The sequence below is a fragment of the Rhinolophus ferrumequinum genome, assembly GCF_004115265.2.
Source record: "Rhinolophus ferrumequinum isolate MPI-CBG mRhiFer1 chromosome 15 unlocalized genomic scaffold, mRhiFer1_v1.p scaffold_54_arrow_ctg1_1, whole genome shotgun sequence".
NCBI lineage: Eukaryota > Metazoa > Chordata > Mammalia > Chiroptera > Rhinolophidae > Rhinolophus > Rhinolophus ferrumequinum.
Window position 1 is genome coordinate 17,402,005 of NW_022680357.1, and position 22,869 is coordinate 17,424,873.

General features: G+C 56.5%; 1 protein-coding gene across 2 annotated transcripts in view; it reads right to left on the reverse strand.

Moving 5' to 3' along the window:
• Positions 1 to 292: 292 nt before the first annotated feature.
• Positions 293 to 22,869, reverse strand: part of COG7 (component of oligomeric golgi complex 7) — a 43,083-nt gene continuing 20,506 nt past the window's right edge. Inside the window, exons 10-17 of one of the 2 annotated variants that reach the window (XM_033101804.1) lie at positions 19,406 to 19,522; positions 17,525 to 17,590; positions 12,439 to 12,625; positions 10,832 to 10,972; positions 6,649 to 6,732; positions 3,524 to 3,638; positions 1,489 to 1,632; positions 293 to 654 (exon numbers count right to left, since the gene is read on the reverse strand). In XM_033101804.1, coding sequence (XP_032957695.1) covers positions 488 to 654; positions 1,489 to 1,632; positions 3,524 to 3,638; positions 6,649 to 6,732; positions 10,832 to 10,972; positions 12,439 to 12,625; positions 17,525 to 17,590; positions 19,406 to 19,522 — 1,021 coding nt within the window. In that variant the 3' untranslated portion in view covers positions 293 to 487. The remainder of the gene's footprint in view (positions 655 to 1,488; positions 1,633 to 3,523; positions 3,639 to 6,648; positions 6,733 to 10,831; positions 10,973 to 12,438; positions 12,626 to 17,524; positions 17,591 to 19,405; positions 19,523 to 22,869) is intronic. The other variant, XM_033101805.1, reaches the window with a different exon arrangement.

A 22,869-nucleotide genomic window follows, 5' to 3' on the forward strand; every position in this document is an offset into this window, starting at 1 on the left:
GCCACTGACCTTGGTGGCCCCAGGGCCTGGTCCCACTGCCTCTGCCTGACCGCTCGTCCTGCGGCTCTGCTGTGTCTCGCGTCCTCTAGGTCTCGGGCTTGCCCGCCCCCTTACCCCAGGAGGCTTTCAGCCCTGACTGCTCTTGTCCCGACATCTGAAACTGTCCTCTGTTGGTTTACCTGCTTCTCCCTCCCTCCTGTCCCATGACGGTCGTATCCCCAGGGCGTAAGACAAGTGGAGTGTGGCAAGCACCCAAATGTTCACAGAGGAAAGAACACAGCCTTCTTGCATTTCAAAGCGTTTATTAATTCCATTTTCAAGATTGGATCATTTAAAAAGTCATCTGAAAATTCCTCTAATAAATAATATATCCTAATTTACAACTTATTTGTGATGATACAAATGAACCAAGTCTTTTTCAAACAAGTTCTGCCCAATCCCGAGCCGTTTCCGCACGAAGCCACCTGGACAGCTGCCGGGCGCGGGCTCAGTACTGCACACCACGCATGGCGGCCACCGTGCTGCTCAGACGCCGCGGCAGGCCCCGGCTGGCCTGCCTGTAGTCCGCGGGCTTGGTCTTCAGCAGCGTCCCGACGTGCCGGAGGGTGCGGGAGGGCTGCAGGCCCAGGGCGTCCATCACGTTGATCAGGTAGTCTGTGGGGGCGGGGGGCAGACACAGCTCGCCAGACTCAGCATCAGGAGGAACAGGCCCCACAGCCCCCCATGTAAGAACGAGACACCCCAGCCCCCAAATGCTGGTGTCCACTCTGCCCTCAGCAGGTGGCCTCGACCCCGAGGGTCTTTCCAAGGGTGTCGGGCCTGAGTGAGGCCCGAGTCCAGGAAGTCTGACTTTGCAAAGGGCCAGCACCATCCCACCACCCCCTACCCACGGAGACACTCGACTCTCCAGCCGACCTCACCGGAAGCTCCACACTGGGGCCCGCTGGCCCCGTGAGCTCATCAGAGCAGACATTAAAGATGTCCCAGCAGAGCCGCCCCCATGCTGGTGGGGGGGGGTGCCTAATATGACGCAGGTTCCCACACGTCCCAGACGACCTCTTGGGGTCCTAAAGACTGACTCCTGAGCGCACCCCAGACCACGTCGATGAGAACCTCCAAGAAAGCCCTTGGGCCCCAAGAATCTAAGCACCAGGCAAGCTGGGCGACTCTGGCAGAGTGGAGAAGGCCAGGTATCGAGGTCACAGAGACCTCAGCCAAGTCCTTCAGCTCTCCAAGTCCCCACTCCCACCTGCTGGCGCAGGCAAGACCCATCAGGCTGTAAGCTGCGAGGATGCCGGATGGCGGCCGTGACAGCTGCTGTCAGGACACGTTTCAGAAAACAGACGTCTGGGGGCGGGGCCTGGACAGCGGCCGCACTTTGAACAAGCTTCCGAGCCAAATCAGGGGTCGCCGTTAAGCAAGGGCCTGGAAGGAGGTTCCAGGTGCACTGGCGGAGCTGTCCCCCCACCGCCTGCCCCGGGGACCCACCGATGTCCGTGGCCAGCTGCTTGGTGGAGTGCTGCGTGAGCTCGGGGATCTGGAGGATCACGTCACAGTAGGTCTGCATGGTGGCCCTGGCGATCGAGCCCAGCCAGTTGTCAGCCATGTTGTCCAGCTCGGGCAGCTCGTCGCCTGGGAAGGGGGAGGGGAAGGTGGGCGCCAAACACAGAACCCGCTCAGGACAAGCGCTAGGCCACCACTCCCCTGAGCCTCCTGGCGAGCTGGCCCACGACGGCACTGTTCACACAGACGTGCCAGGCGCTGCCGTCTCGAGGGAGACGCAGGGAGCAGGACAGTGACATCTCAGGTCACCCGGTACGGACTAAGGACCGTGAGGACAGAGCAGGAAGCAGGCAGGTGAGGCAGGCAGAGCTCCCAGAGGCAGGTGGAGGCAGTCACGCAGGCCGAGGCCTCCTACACACAGAGCAAGGGGCGGGCGGGTAGCAGACCCGGGGGCGGGAGCCCCACGCCCAGAGAGAGGAAGGAGGCAGGACGGCTGGCACAGCCTGGCCAGGGACACAGAAGGTCAAGGCTCGAACAGCACCTCAGAGATGACTGACGCCCGTTCAAAGCTGACCCCACCGCTCAGGAGCTGGTAACAGTCCTGGCTGCACAGGTTACGTGGGGCCCTGGGCACGGCCACCACACACTCAGTGCTACACACATGGCAGGTGTCAGAGCCAGCGTGAGGCCGGGGAGGGAGCAGTGGGACACGGTGTGAGGGCAGGGCTGGTCACGGAGGTCACCCAGAATCCTGTAGACCCAGGAAGCAGGAAGTGGGCAACGGCTATAAGGTGACAGCCCGTACAGGGACAGACAGGCTTTGGGGGAGAAGCGCAAGAGAGGGTAGCTAGTCAGCAAGAGACTGGCTGGTCTCCACGGGGAAGGGGCACCCCCAAAAGCAGGAAAGGGGGGCAGACATGACAGCGACACGATAAAAAGTACGTGGACAAGCAGTGAAAAATGACCCAGCTAGAAGAGAGGCCAAATGCTCCCACGACCACTAGAAACCCAGCAGGCGAGGACGGGGGCTGCAAGCACTTGCTGGAATTGAGTCTCGTCCCCAGGTTCCAGGGGCTACTGAGGCTTTCAAGCAGGCAGGACTCATCAGTCAGAGAACAGGAAGCAGGAAATGGACCACGGGCAGGAAGAAAAGAAGGCCAAGGCGGACGTCAGGCCAGGCAGACGGGGAGCTGGGCTCGGCGGCACGGCAGCTTTGGCCGTCGGCTCTGGAACGATCTGGCCACGCCACTGTCAACGTGGCCTGTCTGGAGCCACAGTCCACACAGCGCTGGCTCTGGCTCAGGGCCACACACAGCCGCAGCCCCTCAGGACCAGCCAGAGCCTGACCCCCCAGACTGCAATCTAGACCTGGACAGTGGGGGGCTCCACTGGGCCCAGCACCCCCTGGGCGGCATGTTCACTCTCACTCACCCCAAGGTCACAAACCCAGGACAGCGGCCGAGCCTCCAGGGACCTCCTGCCCCTGTGGCTCACACGGGGTGACTGGCTGGCAAGGGGACCAGCAGGGCCCAGACCAACACTGTCCTGCACAGGCCCCCACTGGGACCCACTGTGTCACATGACCCTGCAGAGAGCCCTTCAAAATTCCCGAAGTTCAAGTTCCTTGTGGGAAGAAGGCTCACAGAGACTTTCACATCTCCCTTCTACTTATTACACTGTTTAGAAAAACCCATTTGTCTTGTCAGAGTCCCTACTGGGGGCTCACCGTCTGGTCCTTAAAACCTGCACGGTCACAATGTGACCTCGATTATACACGGGAGCGTGCTGTGGGACGCGGCCCCATTTGCTACATGGTTGGAACGCTTCGTAATAAAACATCGCGAGAGAAAGGAACAGAGAAATAAATGCCCACACCGGCTTCTTGCTGTGGTTGTGGTATTTTCGACCATCGCTACCATCCTGCTTCCGGCTGGGGTTTCCCTTCCCGGGGACCGTGTGTGACGAGGGGAAAGGTGCCCCACGGGTGGCCGCCCCTCCCCGGCCTGCAGGCCCCTCTCACCTTGCTCGGGGGGGAACGGCAGCTTTCCCGCGTGCAGTGCCAGCTCCAAGGCAGAGTCCTCCTGAGTCACAAAGGGCTCCAGGTTCAGCGGGAGGGACATGATATACTGCCCGATCTGCAAGAGGAAGGCACCTTCAGGCGGACACCGATGCCCGTGGGCCGTCTGCGCAGGACACTCATGTGAAGGCAGATGATGGATAGACACAACTCCGCACGCAGGGTGGAACCCGGGCCTGACTTTTCCGGCCGTGCTCATCCTGGTAATGGCAACACCTTCAGAAGGTCAGCGGCGGTTTGCAGGCAGAGCACGCAGCCGCCCCTCTAACGGCCGCGGTAGTTTTGGAACCGGGCGAAGGAAGGCATTTTGTTGGAAAAGAAGCCATGTGTGATTGGAAACTGATTTGGAGGGGAAACTGTATTGTTTTCATAATACAAACCCTACGAAATAAAGACTGAGGAAACCCTCTTGGCTGCTGGGGAATCTCAAAAGGTAGGGTGCCTAGACTTTGGGGACAAGCCCACAGATGACACAGTGCTTGTCAGATACATGTGATGTCATCACGGGTGTATTTTAGACGCCTATTTCTATTACAACTCGTAACTGTTTTGTGTTTCAAGGTTAAGAATTTGTTTCAAAATAAGGTTGATTTTCAGGTTACGACAACATAATACATATATTTTAAAAAGGTCTGTGAGCCTGTTGCTTTATTTTGGATCCATATTCTCCAGACTCAGAGTTGATACTGATTCTGCAAGCGAAAAGTCTCAGGACTCTCAGCCTAGCTTCACATGTGCCTATCCAGCGGCAGGTCCCCGAGACCGTGGGAGCCGGAAGTTAACACAGACTCCAGAATCTACCAGCCCAGAGAACTACACAATGGTTACACCGCGCTCCAAACACTGCATGTGGTCTGGCTGTCGTAAGTCTGTATGTCCTAGGGGCCACCGTGCTAACAAAAATGTGATGGTTTGGTCTCCCTTCAGAGAGGTGCACAGGCGGTAAGGTAAATTAATCAGCATTCTCCCCTTTCATGTACTTGTACAATCTTTCCCTCAAACGAGGCAAGTGGCCCCTTACCCACCTCACCAACACCCTGGGGACATTCTCATCTCCCCACAAGGCTGGGGGAGGGAAGGATGCTGATTCTGGAGCTGGGATCCTTCCTTCTAGTCCCTCTCAGCAAGCGCTTCCTGCACACCTACTGTGTGCAGGCCCCAGGCCCCTTTCATCGGTCGCCATGACCTTTGGCTCAATTCACAGGCCCAGTTTTACTTGAAGTGACACCTCGTGTCTGTGTGGTTTTAACTTTTCACGGCCTCTGTCCCACTGCGTCCCTTTATAACACTCCCATGGCCGTGCGGGTGAGGGCACGCGCAAACACGGCAAAGCGGCATTTCGGCACCAGGTCTCAGTAACCTGACATCCCACACGAGCACGTGGCCTGAGACTGGGGGCCTCACGGTGGCTCCTAGGCTGGGTCCACGCGTCTGTGTTTACTTTTAGGAAATCGGTGTGGAAAGGGACGCTCCCCTTGGCCCCTGTGGATATGTGCCTGCTATTCGCACAGTCCATAAATACTCCTGGGTCTGCTGTTTGGGACTCAGTGGCTCAGGAAAAACGAAAAGCTTTGTGGGCAGACGGACTTGGGTTTGAGTCCCGGCCCTACCACTGCGTGACATGGGACAATGTCCTCTGTCAGGACCTTGGATTCATCATCTCTGAAATGACGATGACCTCACTCTTACTTCAAAGGGCTGCGGCGAGGATGAAACTAACCCCGTGTGACGCACACACAGGTCACCGCGTGTCCTAACTGAGCTGCGCTGGGTCAACCGCCTCCCCGCCCCACTTCTGTCCCCCAGAGCCTATGCTGTGACACTGCCACCAGCCAGCAGCGGAGCTGTCGTCGACAGGACGTCCTGTCTCCCACACCGACCCTCGCCTGGCGCTGTCCTTGCAGTGCGTGCTCGATCGTTTTCCTGCCCCACGTACAACGTGTGCAACGCAGGAGGGTCACAGCTGTGGGAGAGGCCCTGCCTGGAAACGCGTCCGAACCTTCCTTCCTGCTCTGCAAACTTCAGCTCAGTTTGTAACCTCACGGCCCTTCCAGCAACGTCGTCTCCTGAATTAATGCCGACTGTCCGTACATGGGCTCGATTCTAAAAGCGAGATTATTCCCATTGGTTGTACAGACCAACCCACATGTGAATAGTTTCATCAGTGCAGGAAACCGGTAACGCCCAGGAAGACGGAAGGAGAACGACGGCCACTCTGGACTGGACGCTGCTCAGGTGGACAGGGCGCGATGGCACCACACACCTGGGGCACCCACATACCTCTACAACTCCCCTGTGCCTTTTTCAGTGGAGTCATAACTCCTGGAAGAGGGGTCCAGAGGGAGGGCACAAGGCAGGAACCACCCACCTGAAAACCACCGGAGACCAGCCTTCTCGGTGACGTGAGGCGCCTGGCTGGGTATACGGCCCCACACAGGTCACTGTACAGCACACACACACACACACACACACACACACTTCCGAGCAGGTGCAGGAGGAAGGAAGGAAAGGCCACGAGCAGGCGTCCAGGCGTGAACGCGGGAGGAAGGGCCTCCGGTGCCCCGCTGCCCTGCAGACTTCCCCCTGCTCTTTCTAAACATAAGCCTCTGTAACTACCGTTCTGTGGAGAGACTTAGCTGCCGCTGTGAATAAACACGAGAGCACTCAGCACAGGCCTGGCACACAGGAGGTGCTCACTAACAGTCTGCTGAATTTGAACTCGTAACGACGTACACACAGAAACACCAGACAGAAGAATTTGGCCACCTGCATCCTGGCTCCCCAAGTCACAATTCCTTCCTGGACTCACTCTGACAGCCTCTGGCCACACTGGGGGGACGGGGTGGGGGGGCGCGGGAGGTTCTCAAATCAGCACGTGTTTCATCCACTGGTTTAAGGACATCAGCGGCATTTCCTTCAAGTCCTGGATGTGGATGGAGACTTTCCAAGGGCAAAGGTCCAGATGGCACTGATGGGGTAAGAACTACGGTGCCCGAAGGGCCAGAATCAAAACGCGAGACGCAGCCCGAAACGCCGCGAGCAGCAGAGGAAAGCACAGGGGCTCTTACGTTGCTGATGTACTCGAGGGGGGTGAGGCTGAAGGTGGGCAGGTCGTCCGTCAGGGTTTCTCCAATGCCGGCTGTGCTCCAGCTCTAGAGGAGGAAGGAGGACACACTGTCAGCACCAGGCCCTGGACCGCGCCACGCCAAGCTCGTAGCGCTCCCAGCGAGGGGCTGGCAGACCAGGGGCTTCTCATCTTTACAGCACCGCCCTGAAGCCAGCAAGCGAGGAGGTTGTGCCATCTTGGCACCCCGCAGATGGTGGCAGGACCCACCATCACACCACATGTCCGTGGGTACCGGGCCTCTGTCCCCCGAAAGCACAAAGGACAGTGGAAACCCTCTGCGCTGTCTCCCTACGGGGCGGGGTCTTCAGCACTCCCAAGAGGCCAGGACCCCCCAAATCTGCCAGAGACCACGTGAAAACCCGTCATCGTGGGAGGGAGGCCGGGGAAGCCCTGTCGGGCTGCAGGGATGCAAACCTCACTCGCCAGGAGCACAGGCCTGAGTTAAGGCCGCCGCTTTCACCTGTACGGGCGTTTCTGCACCTACTTCCCAACTGACGCAGGAATTGGAGGGAAAGGGGACGGGAAGGGCCTGCAAACCCCACAGCGGCCCCTCTGTCCTCTTCCTGAGCCCCGTCTGGGGGGAGACCCTCAGCACCAACTGTCTTCTTCTGTCACTGAAAGTGGAATGAATGGCTACGGCTTCACCGGGTGGGCCTTTGGTCATTCTCTGTGGAGGAGGCAACCACCAGCAGCGCGAGGGTACGCGTTCAGCCTGGCACATCTCACAGACGTCTAGCTTAATTCCAACCTGACTCACCCTCAAGCCAGCCTGGAACACAGGCCCTTTGTGGCTGGACTCCTGGAGTAAGTCCCGAGGTCACGTGGCAGCTGCTCTCTGCAGCCACCCGATGCCTGATCTGGTGGCCTGACCCTGTAAGCAGCGTTCCTGGGCGGCGATGGCCACGTCCACCCCGGCTCCCGCAGGGCTAAGCGGTGCTGGCCTTCTCACGCTCTCCAGCTCAAGCGCGTCTGTAGAATGTTCTTTGCTCTGGACAAGCTCCTTCCTCCCCCATCCCCACACCTACAATTTTCTAAACGCTGTGTTCTTGTGTGAGAACCCTCTTTCGTTTCAAAACGGCCCCCTTTTCTCAGGTAACTCCCACGTCACTGAGCAGGAACATCCGAGGCCCACGTGGACCGGGTGCTGAGACGTGCGGGGCCTCGTGTCGGCTTTGCAGGGACGACGCAGACAGTAAGACGCGGCCCCTGCTCTCCAGGAGCTCCTGGGGGACCAGACTCCACACATCCCCCATCTCCCCAGCGCTACCCCGAACACACACAGGCCCCTACTTCCAGAGGTCGCAGCGGCACATACAACAAGTGTCCAGAGGAGCAGCAGCTCAGGGTGGTTAGAGAAGCGGCAGCTGCTGGACACACAAGGTGCAAGAAGAGGCCGGAAAGAGAACGCAGAGCTTTGAACACCAGGCTAAGAGAAGGCTCACCTCCAACAAACTGTGAGGGGACGGGGCGGGAGGGGGCGGGAAACCCCCAGTTGAAGACAGATAAGACTACCAACCAACCCCAATGTGCAGACTAATCCGCATTCTGATTCAGCTAAATCATGACGTTTGTAAGAAAATCTGAACACTGATTGATATTAAGAAGTTATTTTTAAAATTTTTAGTGGCGATTATAGTACCGTATTTTTAGAGTTCTCTTATTGCAGACAAGGGACATATGTGACACAGGATGGCCAGGCTGGGCCCTGCTGAGGCAGGGTGGTGAGGACGTGGAGCTCCCTGTCTCACATACGCAGGGAAATTTCCACAATAAAAACACTTTAAACAGAGCTCGGCAAGGCTTCTGGGTGGGGAGAGCTGAAACGAGAGCCGCTGTGTGGACCCTCAGCAGCTCCAAAGACCGAGGGTGGGGAGCAGAGAGAAAGCTCCAGAAGCAGTTCAGAGACCATGAGCCCCGAGGTAGGGCTCTGGCCACGGACACAGACGGGAGCCATTTAAAGAGAAGGAACCATGGCAACGTGGTGGTGAAGTCGCTGCAGAGAGGAAGGTCAGGGACGCCGTGGGGCAGCACGGGACAAGGGCTGAGCCGTGGGGAGGACCAGTGTCACCGAGCGTATCCAAGGGACAGCACTGAGGACGGAGGCCCTGGGGCCGAGCGAGGCCGGCAGTGAGCAGGCGGGGAGGGCGAGTGGACCAGGTGACAGAGGAAGGCGCTTTGCAATGGGTGGCTCGGAGCCCTGAAGCAGGAGGGGCTTGAAAAGCAGGCAGAGAAGGTGGGCGCGCCGCGCGGCCGGGAAACGCGTGCACTGTTTTCAATGGTTCAAAACTGACCTAAAATTTCCTTCAGAGGTTACCTCCCAGGTAACACAGGGAAACTTCCAGTATATTCTGGAACGGAGTGTGGGTTTATACCCATCATGTAAGAGGGCGGTACAACGTACAAGCAAACATGAAAAGCAAACACCTAACAGCAGGGTTTAGATTCCAAATTCCTCCGACCACAAGGCTTGCCCCTTAGTGCTGCCCTGCTGGCACCTCCCTGGGTGGAGGTCGGAAGCTCCAGGGCTGCCTGCCCGGCCCCACATCCGGGGCGCAGGGCCAGTCGCGCACCAAGAACCCAGTCCTACTAACGAGCTGGGGGCGCAGAGCGGGAGGGGGCAGGTGGGAGCTGCACCCCCTGCTGTGCAGAACCAAGACCAAGAACTGGACAGGGACGGTCCCAGGACAGAAGATGAAGGTGTTCAGAGGGGACAAAATAAAAATAGACTGGAGGTAAGGGAGGGAGACGAGAGCTGCAAGCAAGCTAGTGCCCTCACCTGTCGGAGCAGGTGAGTCAGTCACAGCCATCGAAACGGGAGCGTGGTCAGTAACTTTTATTCAAAAAAACCGTCATTCGTCTTAAAAATTGAGAATGACAGAAAGGAAGAAACCCCCCCCCCCTTATTAAGCGTCTGCTCTGTGGCAGCCATTTGTGCTCAATTCTGTGATGTACAAACTCATTTAATCCTCACATGTCTGTATGGTGAGAAGTACCCAGTCCCCACTTTGAAGATGAGCAAATGAGGCCACAGAGGAAGGAACGGCCTCAGCCATGTGACCCAGGTGACCCAGGACCACACACAGCTGTCAGTCATCCACGTCGCGTCTGCCGACAGCGGTGGCTGTGCTCCAGCTCTACCTCCCCCAGACCATGCTAGAAATGCCAAATCTGGATGCAGTCGACCTCCTGGCCTTTTGCGTGGAAACATCATAAAGAATGAAAATCACAGAATTCCAGGGGTAGAGAAAACCCTGAAATCATGTCGTTCCGCCGTGTCATTTTATGGATGGAGACGGCGATGCAGAGGCAGGCTGAGACTTACCGAGATCACACAGCCAACGGCGAGTGGCCCCCCTCCCGGCCTGGTGCTTGCAGCGGGGCAGCACAAAGCCAAGGACTTGTAATTATGCCAAACCCACTTTCACTGCTTCCTAAAAGGACCTCCTGGGAATTAAAGGCCCATAACTGGATTTTTCCCAAAAGACTATCTTCAAAACAGAAAAAGCCGAATGCAGACAGACTTGGGGAGACAGGGAGGAAGATGAACCAGGGGACAGATTCCAAACTGAACGTGATGTGACCTGGACCAGAACAGCCAGAGCCAGCAGAGGAAACCGGCCTGACAGGCAATCCCTTGAAAAGGAAGTGGGACGAGCAGAAAAAAGAAGAGAGGTGGGGAAGAAAAGTGAGCCGCTCTAGGAAAAGCCAAAACAGAAAAGGTATCGAGGACAGAACACGGCAGGACCCTGCAAACAGCCCCACAAAACCCCAGATCAGACCCGGGAAGCCACTCTCCTGCGTAAGTTCCAGAACGATCTCACAAGACAACAGCACCTCTGACTTGTCCCAACCTACCCAGGGGCTCGTGACCTCCCTTATTGCCCCAGAGGCCCCTCCAGGGCCCCCCCAGGGCCGAAGCCGATTGAGCCACAGTGCGAGCCCCAAGAAATAGCCTGGAGACACAGCATCACGGCGACAGCAACTAAGAGAAAGTCTCGCTAAGCGGTGAGGTGCAGAGGACCAAGGCTGTGCAGTGCGACTTGGGGCCTCGCGAGTCGAAGGGGGCGCCTCCTGAAGCTCTGGGAAGGAGGCAGGGCGGGGGTCACCGCAGTTGGGGGACTCACCTCCATCTTGGGGATGAGCAATAGCTGCTGTCTGATGCGCAGGAAAACCGAGTCGAAAGCCAGCTGGTGCGCCTGCTGGTTCAGCCGCGTCAGGGCCGCTCGGGACGCCGACAGCAGGTTGTGCTTACCGGACCCTTTTTCCTAGGACACGGGAGGCAAAAGGCCGTCTGTTGGGCCCTGAACCCGAGCAAGGTTATTAGCTAGTCACACGCTTTGAAAGCCACTGAGAAGAAAACAGCGAGGGGTTCCAGACAACAGTGGTCCCCACCCCAGGACCCTGGCACACGCCTAATCAGATGGGCTCTCCTAGGCCCAGTGGGTTGGGTCCGGCGGGTGCAGGAGTCCAGAATCCGCATTTCAATTCACCTTCCCAGGTGCTTCTGTCGCATTGGAGCTGACACAGCTCACGGACTGCGACTGGCAGGTTAGGAAGCGTTACCCTGTGATTGTCCCGCAGGGATAAGGAGCTGGGAGGAGACCCCCAGAGGTGTCCCCCATAAACAGGGGTGATGGACGAGCCCAGACCCCGGCAAGGTCGGGTCCATGACATTGGGCCGCGAGCCAGCGTGTGCACAACCTGCGTGACCCCGAGGAATTCCAAAGGGCCTGAGAAAATGCAGAGGTGGAAAGCGGAACCTTCTGCCATTATAAATGAACCGATTAGGACCAACAGAAACAAATCAGATTGGCAATAAAGATAAAGAGCCGCGTTCCCCTAATCATAGAAGCACGGATGAGTGAACGTGCAGACCTGCGCTAACAAGGGTTGTCCACTCACACGCGGCCGGCGGGGGGCCGGGGTGCAGGCGAGGGGAGGCCGTGAGGGGGTGCCCAGAGGCCCACTGCAGCCCCCCCAGAGCTCACAGCTGGAGGGATAACTCTGGACTGCGTTCAGGGCCATGGGAGCAGCAATGTCTCCTCTGCCTGTCACCACGAGAGTGAGCGTCAAACAAGACCCAGGGGGTGTGGACATGATTCTGGAAAGGACACTTGTGGCCCTCTCAGAGCCGTGGGCGCCGTTCCCAGGGAGCTATGTGACTCGCTTCCTTGCTTGGGAGGTTCTCCTATCGCTGGACCCCAAGGGTTTAAGCTCAAAGTCAAGGGCAGCCGTACGGCAGACAAACTGAGTTTCAGTGAAGGAACAGCCAGCAGGGCACACCTGCCCCCAGGTCCCCACGTGGAGGGACCTGCACTGCAGGGGCACCTGACTTGTCCTTGCCCCGACTCCTGGGCTGGGGTCCCCCTTTCCGGCTGCCCACTAGCATCAGTACACTTTCCAGTCCCTGCTCTCCGTTCAGTAAAAGGGGACTGTCCTTGCACGAGGGCCGGGGCTGTTGACAGGCCCCACTCAGGGAGGAAGTACAGGCAGCTCATGTGGCCGCAGATCTAAAGTCACGTGGTCCAACTACCTCCTCTCAAGAGGGAAGCTCCGTTTCCCGATTCCTACTCTACCCTTCCGACCCAGTTAGGTCATCAGCTCCCTACAACCGCGTCGTTAAATGAGACAGAAGTGGCAGCAGGACACACCACCGCCCAGGGCCCACGCACAGGCCAGGACGCCCAGATGGGGAAAGGGGTGACCAGACGCCACCAGCCTGGCCGCGTACCTTGAGGGTATAAAGGATTTCCATCAGGCTGGCGTATTCAGCAGGGTTGTCCTTCTGGAGGTAGTTGTGTTCTTGCCACGGGTTCTTGGCAGAGGGTTTCCTGTCCGTCAGGACGCTGTCCTGGATGCCGGCCAGGCTGCGAGGGCTGTAGGAGTCGGACAGGTACTTCCCGGCTGTGGACAGGATCCTGCAGTGACAGAGCTGTGCATTACACCCCCGCTGCCTGTATGGAGCACCGCTCTGGGAGCACTCAGGTTGCTCCTTATTCAATCCCAGGAGACCGTCACGAGCCAGACGGATTTGGGGTCCATTTCCGCCTTCATAGAAGACACCCTTCGCCGTTTAGGAGTGAGTGGGACCTCAGGTGCACGACATAGACAGATACCACGTGCCACTTCCTGTCTGACAGCCCACACACGTGCTGTCTCCCTAACATGACACCAGCCGGCACGGGCAGCGACCGCTCTCTTCCAGCCTGGGACACTGCACTTCCTGTGCGTCCCCGCCTGTTACACGGGCTCCACTGCGTGGGGCAGTGAAAGCCACATGAGCCACCAGACTCGTCAGGGGGACAGCTGGCCCCTGGAGAGCAGGGACAGCAGCTCGCCACAGGCCCCCACGCACAGGACGCGCGCTCACCAGCCTGGCCTGGTGTGGGGCTGGTATTCGCCCACACTGGGAAGTCTGCTTCCGTTGTCTGGGTGTTACAGCGATCGACTGAGAGAAGCTGCGCCTGCCCGGTGTGAGAAGGACGGGAAACGGCCTGAAGGAGCCCATGGGTGCCGGCCCCCCTCTAGAGCTGCTGGGGAAGCCCATCTGTCCAAGGATGACTTGACCCCCATACACATACCCGGACACAGTTTCTCCTCTGCCCGACTTTACCCTCCAGCTGACGCGTACACGGGTACAGAATTGTACGAACTTATGTACCCAGGACAACAGACCCTGCATTGTGTCCCAACGTGGCTGCTTCCAACCCGTTTTATGGGAATTTCTCACGAAGAAACCTGCTTCGCACGAGGCCGCTTTTAGATTCACTCGCCTTTTTTTCCTCCAAAAACAAACCTTATGAGTTTGCCAAGGAATGCCTGTACTTGCAAACACATGCCAGGGACAGGCCCTCCCTCGGGAAGCACTGCCAACACCACCGGCCACCTGCCTCGCCCTTAAGGTCAGTCCCAGCTCTCCCCGCTGCTCAGGCCCACAGGTCATCCGGCTGGGTCTGTCACCTGCCAAACCTGGGGTCACTGTCACCGCCTTACTTCAAATCATCACTGTTCCTCGCCTGCGTCCCAGCAGACTTCCCCGCCCCCATCCCTCCACACGCCACTTACTCTGCCCTCCCAAGGGTTAAGAGATGGTCTTTCCCAAAGACAAATCTGATTTGCCCTTTTCCCAGAGACCCCTCAGTGCCCCCAGGGTAGAAGAGAACAGGCCTGAGCAGGGCACCCAGGGTCCCCCGTGGCAGGAGCCTCGAATCCTTATGAGCACCCCTTACTCACGCCAAGTGCCCGCCCTGCCCCACACCCCACAGCTCCGTGCACGTGTGGCCGGGCCCACGCCCCCTCCACCCGGAACACTCAGCCCTCTGCTGTGCATCTGCGACAACCCTACTTCCTTGGGGGCTCCTGGTCCCAGGGGCTCCCTGCCCACTTTTTCCCGGCGTCCCCTAGGCACTCAGTCTTCCGCTCCCATCAGCCTCGCACCTCTCGGTGGCGTCTGTCACATTTCGTCTCATTTCTTGCCCCCCAGACAGTGAGGACACAAGTGTCCTTAGCCTGAGTGCCGGGCACTGGCAGGGGCTCCCGATTACTTTGTGAGTGACAGGAGCCTGGGTACGGGGAGCAGGCGGCTGAGAGCCCAGTGAGCTTCCGTCTCTGCCCTCTGGGACCTCAAACTCCTGTGTGGGGCCAACCAGTCAGCCGGGGACACTGGCACCAAGGGGGGAAAAACAGACAGGTGGGAACGTTTTAAAGAATTGAGATCAGAGTTTAAAACGTCGAAGAACGTGCTCCACAATAAAAACCAAATCTAATATAAAGAAATGCCAAATAAGCGGTCAAAGCCCGAGGAACCAATGGCCTGTCCCTCACCTCCTCACCCACCAGATGATCTAATCCTGAGTCGGATTTCGCACGACGTGCAGTTACCGGACCTGTGAACTAACCATGGAAACGAACCCTGGGCTCTGCCCTCATCGGAAACGAGTCCTCATCATTGCAGCGGGCGCTAAGCTGGGTCTCGGAAACACCAGGTGACTGAACAAGGTCCTTGCCTGCGAGAAGCTCCGGGATTAACGGGGGGCGGGAGGGGTCCACGCGGCCAGTGTGGGGCTCACGTTCCACGTCCGTCTGTTTCTTTAACTCATTTCCTTGTCATGAGTTGTCACCCACTCCTCACCCACGGCAACCTGCACATTTATGCGGCGTCCCCCAAACCCCACTGCTCCGTCGGACTGTCCCACTAACACCTGTCCCAGGTGAGCGTCAGGAAGTGCACAGAGCCTGTGGCAGTCCCCACGCAGCCCCGTGTCACAGAAATCTCAGGTGACACCCAACTCGGCCCTGCCTGATTCAGCTCATAAACCACAAAACGACCCCCTTCGGCAAGGACGCGATCTAGAGCCGGGGAGCGAATGCGTTCTCGTCACTGAAGGAGCCTGGAGCGTCTCTGACTCCTGCCTCTGCCACCCAGCAGTGTCCTTGCTAGTCTGGGTTCTGCAGGGAGACGGACGGGGGGCCGAGATAAGCTTTACAGGTGCCACACGTGCACGGCCTCCCGACGGGAACACAGGGGGCAACTGCGCTGGTTCCCCTCCAGCTCGGAGCTGCCAGGACGTCACCTGCTGCAGAGGCTCCCAGCCACACCCTGTATGTTGTCTTACGCACCAGGCTTTCAGCCTCTGCAGCTCACCCTTTGTCGTCACGGCCCCATTCGGCCTCCTAACCAGATCCTTCCTCAGCCTTTAGAATGTACGCTTCGCCTCCATTCAGGGTGAAGGAAAGTCTGTATGTCACACACACACCCACGGAGAAGCTCCACACTGAGGACAGGGGGTGGTGGTCAGGTCCCGATGCCCCGGCTGACGTCCAAGCTCCAATCACTGACTCGCAGCTGCGTCCCCTCAGACACAGCTATGTCCGCAACTTCCTTTCTTTACAGTCAGTACCTGTGCCCGACTCCAGGCCTGTCTCTTCACCTATAAAAACGGGGGTGAGAACAGGACCTCCCTCTTTGGCCCCGAGAGGATGAGGCAGGTAACTCGTGTAAAGTGCTCAACAAATATGCTTCTCTGGAGAGAAGAACTTTTAGGGTGAGGAGCTTTTCAGCATTTATCCTGTATGCTTGTGAACTGTTTTAACTTTTGCAATAAGCTGGCCCAGGCTGTAACTACAACTAGATTTCAGACAATAGTGGGCTGGCCCAGTGGCTCAGGCGGCTGGAGCTCCGTGCTCCTAAAGCCGAAGGATTCGATTCCCACATGGGCCAGTGGGTTCTCAACCACAAGGGTGCCCACAAGGGATGGTGGGCTCTGCCCCCTGCAACTAAGATTGAACATGGCACCTTGAGCTAAGCTCCCGGATGGCTCAGTTGGTTGGAGCGCATCCTCTCAACCACAAGGTTGCCAGTTCGGCTCCCGCAAAGGATGGTGGGCTTCGCCCCCTGCAACTAGCAACGGCAACTGGACCTGGAGCTGAGCTGCGCCCTCCACAACTAAGACTGAAAGGACAACAACTTGAAGCTGAACGGCACCCTCCACAACTAAGATTGAAAGGACAACTTGACTTGGAAAAAAGTCCTGGAAGTACACACTGTTCCCCAATAAAGTCCTGTTCCTCTTCCCCAATAAAATCTTAAAAAAAAAAAAAAGACAATAGTAAGCGACGTGCCTTTCTTTTAAACCCATAAGTATTCAATTTTCTCCTCTTTTTAGGGTCCTCTGTGAACCCAGGCCCCTCACTCCCCCTGTAGGGCTCCCCCACTGTGTTCGTGTGCACACAGGTGTGGGGGGCTTTACGTCATCGCCTGTACGATTTACACACATCCCGCCCGTGCTGTGGCACTTCGGTTTCACTCACTCGGGGACGTCCCATTATCTGCACTGGGACGCGCAGAAGTCATGAGTTATAAACAACAACGTCACCCGCCGTACAACTTTCCCCACTGTGAGAACCATCGGGAACACTCTCGGGACTTGAACCCAATCCGTGGGCTCAGAAAGGAAGGACACAGGTGGGAGAAGCAGCAGCCCACTCGAGCCCTGACTCCAAGTCCAGTCTGACCTCTGCCCTGAGCGGTCCGACCGCCCTCGTGCTCTCCCTTCCACTTCACCACGTCCCACTGCCCGAAGTTCTCCCGCAGAGACCACCTCACCTGGGGACAGACGACAATTCAAGGAGCGAGGGGGTGCTGCAGGGCCCTCCCACAGCTCTGTGGACCACACTTCTGTGAACTCGCGAGTGGAGACCTCAGCGGTACCAAGAGAATGACAGGAGAGGAAGGGAGAGGAAGAGTGGGGGCTGGAGCGCTGGGAGGGGAAACACGGTCTGAAGGGGGCATGTGGAGCCCTGGAAAAGCCTGGCAGGGGCCAGAACAGAGAAGGGAGGCAGAGGGACCCCAGCAATCCTCCCTTGACACGCACCCCATGGGCAGCATGGAACACTGCTGCAGGACCCGGCAGGCTGGCCGGCTGGGTTAGTCCTGGTTCTGTGGGCGGCCCGGGGGCCTCACACCACTTATAAACATTGTAGAGGAACACGTATTTTGAGCCCCAATAATGGACTAGCAAACAAGCAGTGGGACCCAGCACATTCATAACCTGGAGACAGCACGTACCGTTTCCTCGTTTAGGCCGAAGCGTCCATATTTAATCAAAATCATGTGTCCACTGCCAAGTAGGTCAGACCTGGCCCTTTTTACGTGTTTGATAAACGTTTAATGGTGACAATGACACCTCGCATCCAGGTACAGATGGCCCTTGAACCCTGTGGCTTCAGGTTTGACCATACGCTGTCACTGCTGTGCTGGGTCAAGTTCTTCCCCGACCACGAGCCTGAACGTGGGTCAGGCCCCAGCTCCGTCCTACCTGCTCGCCAGCTGCTGTTCGAAGTCCCCACACTGCCTCAGGAGCTCTCCACAGGTGGCTATTATCCTAAACAAAACAAAAAGCACTTCACGTTCAAGTGCCTGGAATGCCAACATTTACAGCGCAAACAGCGTCCCATTCACACAGAATCTAACTATTCACCGCTCAGGCGCTGTGCCCCATTCTGGGAAGGCACTTAGTTCACCACACGAGGAAACGCTCTGGGGAAACGCTTGTCCCTGTCATCCTCAGTCACAGGCCTGGCAGCTACGAATCGCAGTTCTGTACAAGACGATTGCCAATAATTTTACATGTTCACACTACTCGGGTGCTTCTGGGCTTTGCCCTTGAGAAAATGGGCTGCAAAGGCTGTGCAACTAAAACGTAAAAGCCAAAATTCAGTATTTAATGTTTGTTTGATGGCTGCCATTTGCCACTGTCCTGATACTAGAAAATTCTCAGATCACATGAAAGGCAGCTGGAGACTAATCCATTTGCTCCTCAGAGATAAGCCTGAATGCCTGTCGGATCTGTACTTAACAATCCTTTAATTGTCAAGTAACTTTACGCCCGGCCTCTAACTCCAGCTACTGGGTCCTTCAACACCAAACTATAAAGTCAGGACAAAGCAAGGATTAACGCTGAACTTTCTCCAGGAGCCTGCCTGTCATCACCGGGTGCCCGGCACTCCATCCTCAGAAAGTAAACTGTCCCGCCGGCCTCGGGGACAATGGAACCCTGCGCCTGGCACTTGCCTACACACCAGGCCACCACGGATGGCGGGGCACGTAGGCAGCGCCTAGAACCCTAAGGGTCAGCAGAAAAGTTCAAGTCCGGATTGGAGCCCAGGAGCCAATCACCCAAGTGGTGCTGGGAGGTCCTGACCCACCGTGGTGGTTGATGGGAGCCTTCGGAGGGTCCGGGTCTGCCCGGTGAGCCCGAGACCTGTGTGTGTCACCTCGGCCAGGGGGAGGCAAGAAGGGGAAGTGGGAAAGAGAAGCGTCTCCTTTCAGAAGGTACATCCATGAAGAATGATCTTAAGGAACAGAAGCTTCGAGGTCGCCTTTTGCCTCAGGCTAGTGGCCTCGCTGTCAGGCCACATGGCAGTGGGAGACCCAGGGCACAACGGGGGGGTCTCTCGGGGGGTCTTTGCTACCAACCCCAGTGGGTCATGCTTCCAGAGCTTCCAATTCAGTGATGTTGGAAATCCGGATGACGTTAAATCTGGTTTTTAAACATTGGCGACTAACCCAAAGTCTCTGAAACGCTGTGAGAAAACAGAACATGTCCACGGGTCAGCTCTGGCTCCATGGAGCCGTCTGCACCCCCGGCTGGACACGGCCAGGGCCAAACTCCCAAGGCCACTGGGGCACCAGGGTGCCTACGGTGGCCCACAGGACACACGGGCTACAGTCAGAATCTGGCACTGAGCAGCCACTCGGGGGGGGTCACCTCAGTACCTTTTACAGAATTCTTAAACGGCCCCGTGCAGGCCAAACAGCACTCTTAGCATTTAGCGCCACGGCGCCAGATCCAGAAACAGGACCCAAGCGCCACGTCACTGTAGGTCTGTAAAAACCAGAGGCTAAGGGTGGGGGTGGGGGAATCGCAAACAAATATAAAACATTTCAAGGCACCAAAGGAGATGTGGAGTTCACCAAGAACTTGTAAAAATATTTTCGGAGCAGGAGGAGTCTTTTTGGGGTTTGGTTTGCTTGATTTTTGTTCACGGCTTGTTTTTAAAGTCTAGACTATTTGCTTAAAAAAAAAAGAAAAGGGCAGAGACAGGAAAAAACAAGTCCCGTCACACACATTCACCACCACACACCGCGTCACGTGTGTCGGTGCTGGCCGCACACGGCACTACGACCCCCCACTTACCTAATGCAGTTCTGAAAAGCCGTCCAATCTTCCTGAAAAAGGGAGTCGGCAGGAAAGTCATCCAGCTTGCACTTCTTGCGAATCGAGTGGAGAGTGCTGGTGAAATCAGACACATACCTACGGGGACACGCAAGTGACAGGGCTGTGGTCACAAACGCCTCGGGCCTCAGGACTCCTGGAATCATCAGATCGGACTAAGTGCTCATGACCTTGGGGCGTCTTTAGAGGCTCCCTCCGAGGGGTGAGCCGACTTATCACCTTCTGACCACTACAAGGTCAGCTTTGTGGGGCTACACTGGCCTTTTCACCGGGCGCAGCAGCTCTGAGACGCTCAGGACGAGGGGACAGCTGGTGACGGACGATGCTGGGCTGTCACTAGCAGGTGCATTTCTTAGGAAAGGGGCTCAAAGATCTGTTGAAAACGTCACGTCCCACTGTAACACCTGGTGCCGGGATGCTAGAAGGCAGGTCACTGATCCCACGGGACCTGGCAGCATTCTAACGCCCTGAATTTAGGTTAAACAGCCAGCTCCACGGCAGGCAGGAGCCCCATTTCAGTGGCACGGGAGCGTGAAACGGGCTCAGGGCTGGAAACCCTCCCCACTCGGACGCCACCATCTGCTGCTGCTGCACACGCACGCTGCCCTTCCTGGCGCCGACCGGCTTCCAGAACGTGCATTTCACACTTAATGCGGCTGATGGACGAGAAGCTGTGGGGCCACGGGCCCTGTCCCGCTGTAGCTCATTGTCGTGTCCCTGGAAATTAGTACAGGGTGGGCACAAAGGACACACCGGAGACAGGCCCTGAATGGACGAAGCCTTGACTGCAGTCTCGGGCAGATTCCTAGGCGGCTTTGAGCCTGAGTTTCCTCACTTTTAAATGGACTTGACGAGCCCCAGAGAGATCGTCAGCACCTCTACGAGCTGCCTTACTACTGGCTCTCACGGTCTCATTTGTCAGGATCGGAAATCTTCCCAGAACGGCCTCCGACCCTCAGCCCGCCCAAACCCTGGGTCTCACATTAGAGCATCGCTGTTGTCCGTGAGGCTACCCAAACCTGTCATCACAAAGTACCCGACGGAAAACAAACACCGACTTAGAGACTGTGTGTTCTGCACAAGGTGCAGTTAAAAGCCCACAGAAGAGTGGCAGCTATCGAGGTCATAAAGTGTTTTAAAGAAAAAATCGCATGAAACCGTCACTTGTCCATACTTCTGTAGTTCTGAAATACACCTGCAGGGAAAGTAAACTACTGAAACCTAATCACTAACAATTAAATTACGTCAATGTGACAAAATACACAATCAAGTGTTCTGTTGAAAATTTAAAACATGGACTTTACGATGTTCTCTGTATTGCCTCACAGTTGTCATGATGACAAAATAAGTGAAATAACATACACAGAAGTTCTCGGAGAAGCATAAAACGAAAGCTGATATGGGAGGTGTTGTGTACGGTTCTTACAATATGAACAAGTGAGCACCTGACCTTGGGAGGGGGTTCTGAGGGAGACAAAGGTGGGGGGTCATGGTGTCTGGGAGCCGAGGGCTCCCTGAAATCCTGCGACACTTGTGGACATCACAGGAAGTCTCACCTGTCTCCCTCCCCAGACCATAAGCCCCAAGTGACAAAAGTGGCATGTGACGAGCCTGGGCACGGCCCTGAAGAGAGTTTGTGTGGTGGTTTCTTCCATTCAAGACCCAAGTGGAAGACGCGCTTCAGACCAGCCCCGAACCAGAAGCCACTCCTGCTCTCTGGACACAGCCTCACACTTTTACACCAAAAGCCACGAAACCAAGACCCGCTTTGCACCCCAGACGGGGACAGCTTTCTGGGGGCATTAGTCCTTCGGGGAGGGGGACAAAGTGACAGGGGAATGCTGACGGACACAAGTGTGCTTTAGCTGTAGCAGGTGACCAACTATGTCACCCCCCTGCAACTCTGACAAATGTGTCAGGACACGCCCTGGACGCCGTGTGCGCTCTGCAGACGCTCGCACGACCCAGTGGCGGGTGGTGAGCGGGCCGCAGGGCAGCACGTTTGTCCCCAGCCTCCCCACGACCTCCCCATTGCGACATGCGTCCTTGGCAGGACTCAGCACCTGCGCTGTGAGCTGATTGCCCACAGCAGTGACCCAGGCCCTGCATCCAAGGACACGTCGGAGCTCACAGGGCAGCTCAGGACTGATGGAATGACAAGCACTCCCGACATCTCAGCAGCACACAACATGCAGCGCAGGAAGAGGAATTTCTCCAGACTCGGGACAACGTCATCCCAGAACAAGCTGCCAGTGATAAAGGACTTGGCGAGCCTCAGAATCTGTCTGTCTCTCAGGTGGAGCCGGGACACCTGCCGAGGGCCCTTCCTCTTCAGTCCCACAGGTCAGAGCCAGCCCTGGGCTGCGTTCTCCTGCTTTTTCTCACTAAACTTAATTTGTTTCTTTCCTTCCTTCCTCCCTCCCTTCCCTTCTTTCTTTCACATCCACACAATTCACCCACAGAGTACAGCTCAATGGTCTTCAGTGTTCACAGAGTTGTACAACCATCACCACAATCAACTTTAGAATATTTTTAGCACCCCTAAAAGAACCCCCCTAACTTTTCGCAGTCATCCCCCATGACTTCCAAATGCTCCCCTCACCCCAGCCCCAGGCAACCACTAACCTACTTTCTGTGTCCACAGGTTTGCCTGTTCTGGACATTTCGCACACGTGGAATCACGTAACACGTGGTCTTCTGTGACTGGCTGCTTTCACTTACACTGATGTTTGTACATGTTTTTAGGTTTTTTTCTAATTACACACGAAATACATGAATGTATGCGCCTTTTTAACAAATCAGAAACAAGCAAAGCTAAATCCTCCGAGTCCTTCCCCATTTCTCTGCAGACAACCAGTGTTTAGAGTTTGCTGCCTGAACTTCCACGTCAGGGCTCAGCAAACTCGTCCTGTGACGTCCAGGTAGTTTAGGCTGAGAGAGCCCCAGGTCTCTGTCCTAACCACTCAACTCTACCCTCACGGGGCAAAGGAGTCACAGGCCAGAGGTAGTCAAGGAAGGAGCATGGGTGTGTTCCAATAAAACTTTATTTACAAAAACAGATGGCGAGCCCGATCTGGCTCATGAGCTAAAGTTTGCCAACCGGTATTTCATAAGAACATATAATGCATTTTAAAGTATTAAAAAAAAAAAAAAAGATACAGAACAGGCGGCGGCACTCACAGTTTTCCGTAAAGGAAGCTGTGCTGGAACACGGCCACTCCCGCTCAGTGACGTGTCCTCTCCATCTGCTTCCGCACCACCAAAGCCAGTGCCCAAAATGTCTCTACTGACCGAACACTTACTATCTGGCCCTTTAAGAAAAAGTCTTCTGAACCCTGCTCCAGAAAAGATACCCGATCTTTTGTGAGTTCTTTTTACATACTCTAGGACACTTGACGTATCCTTCTGCCACTTGTTTATAGATC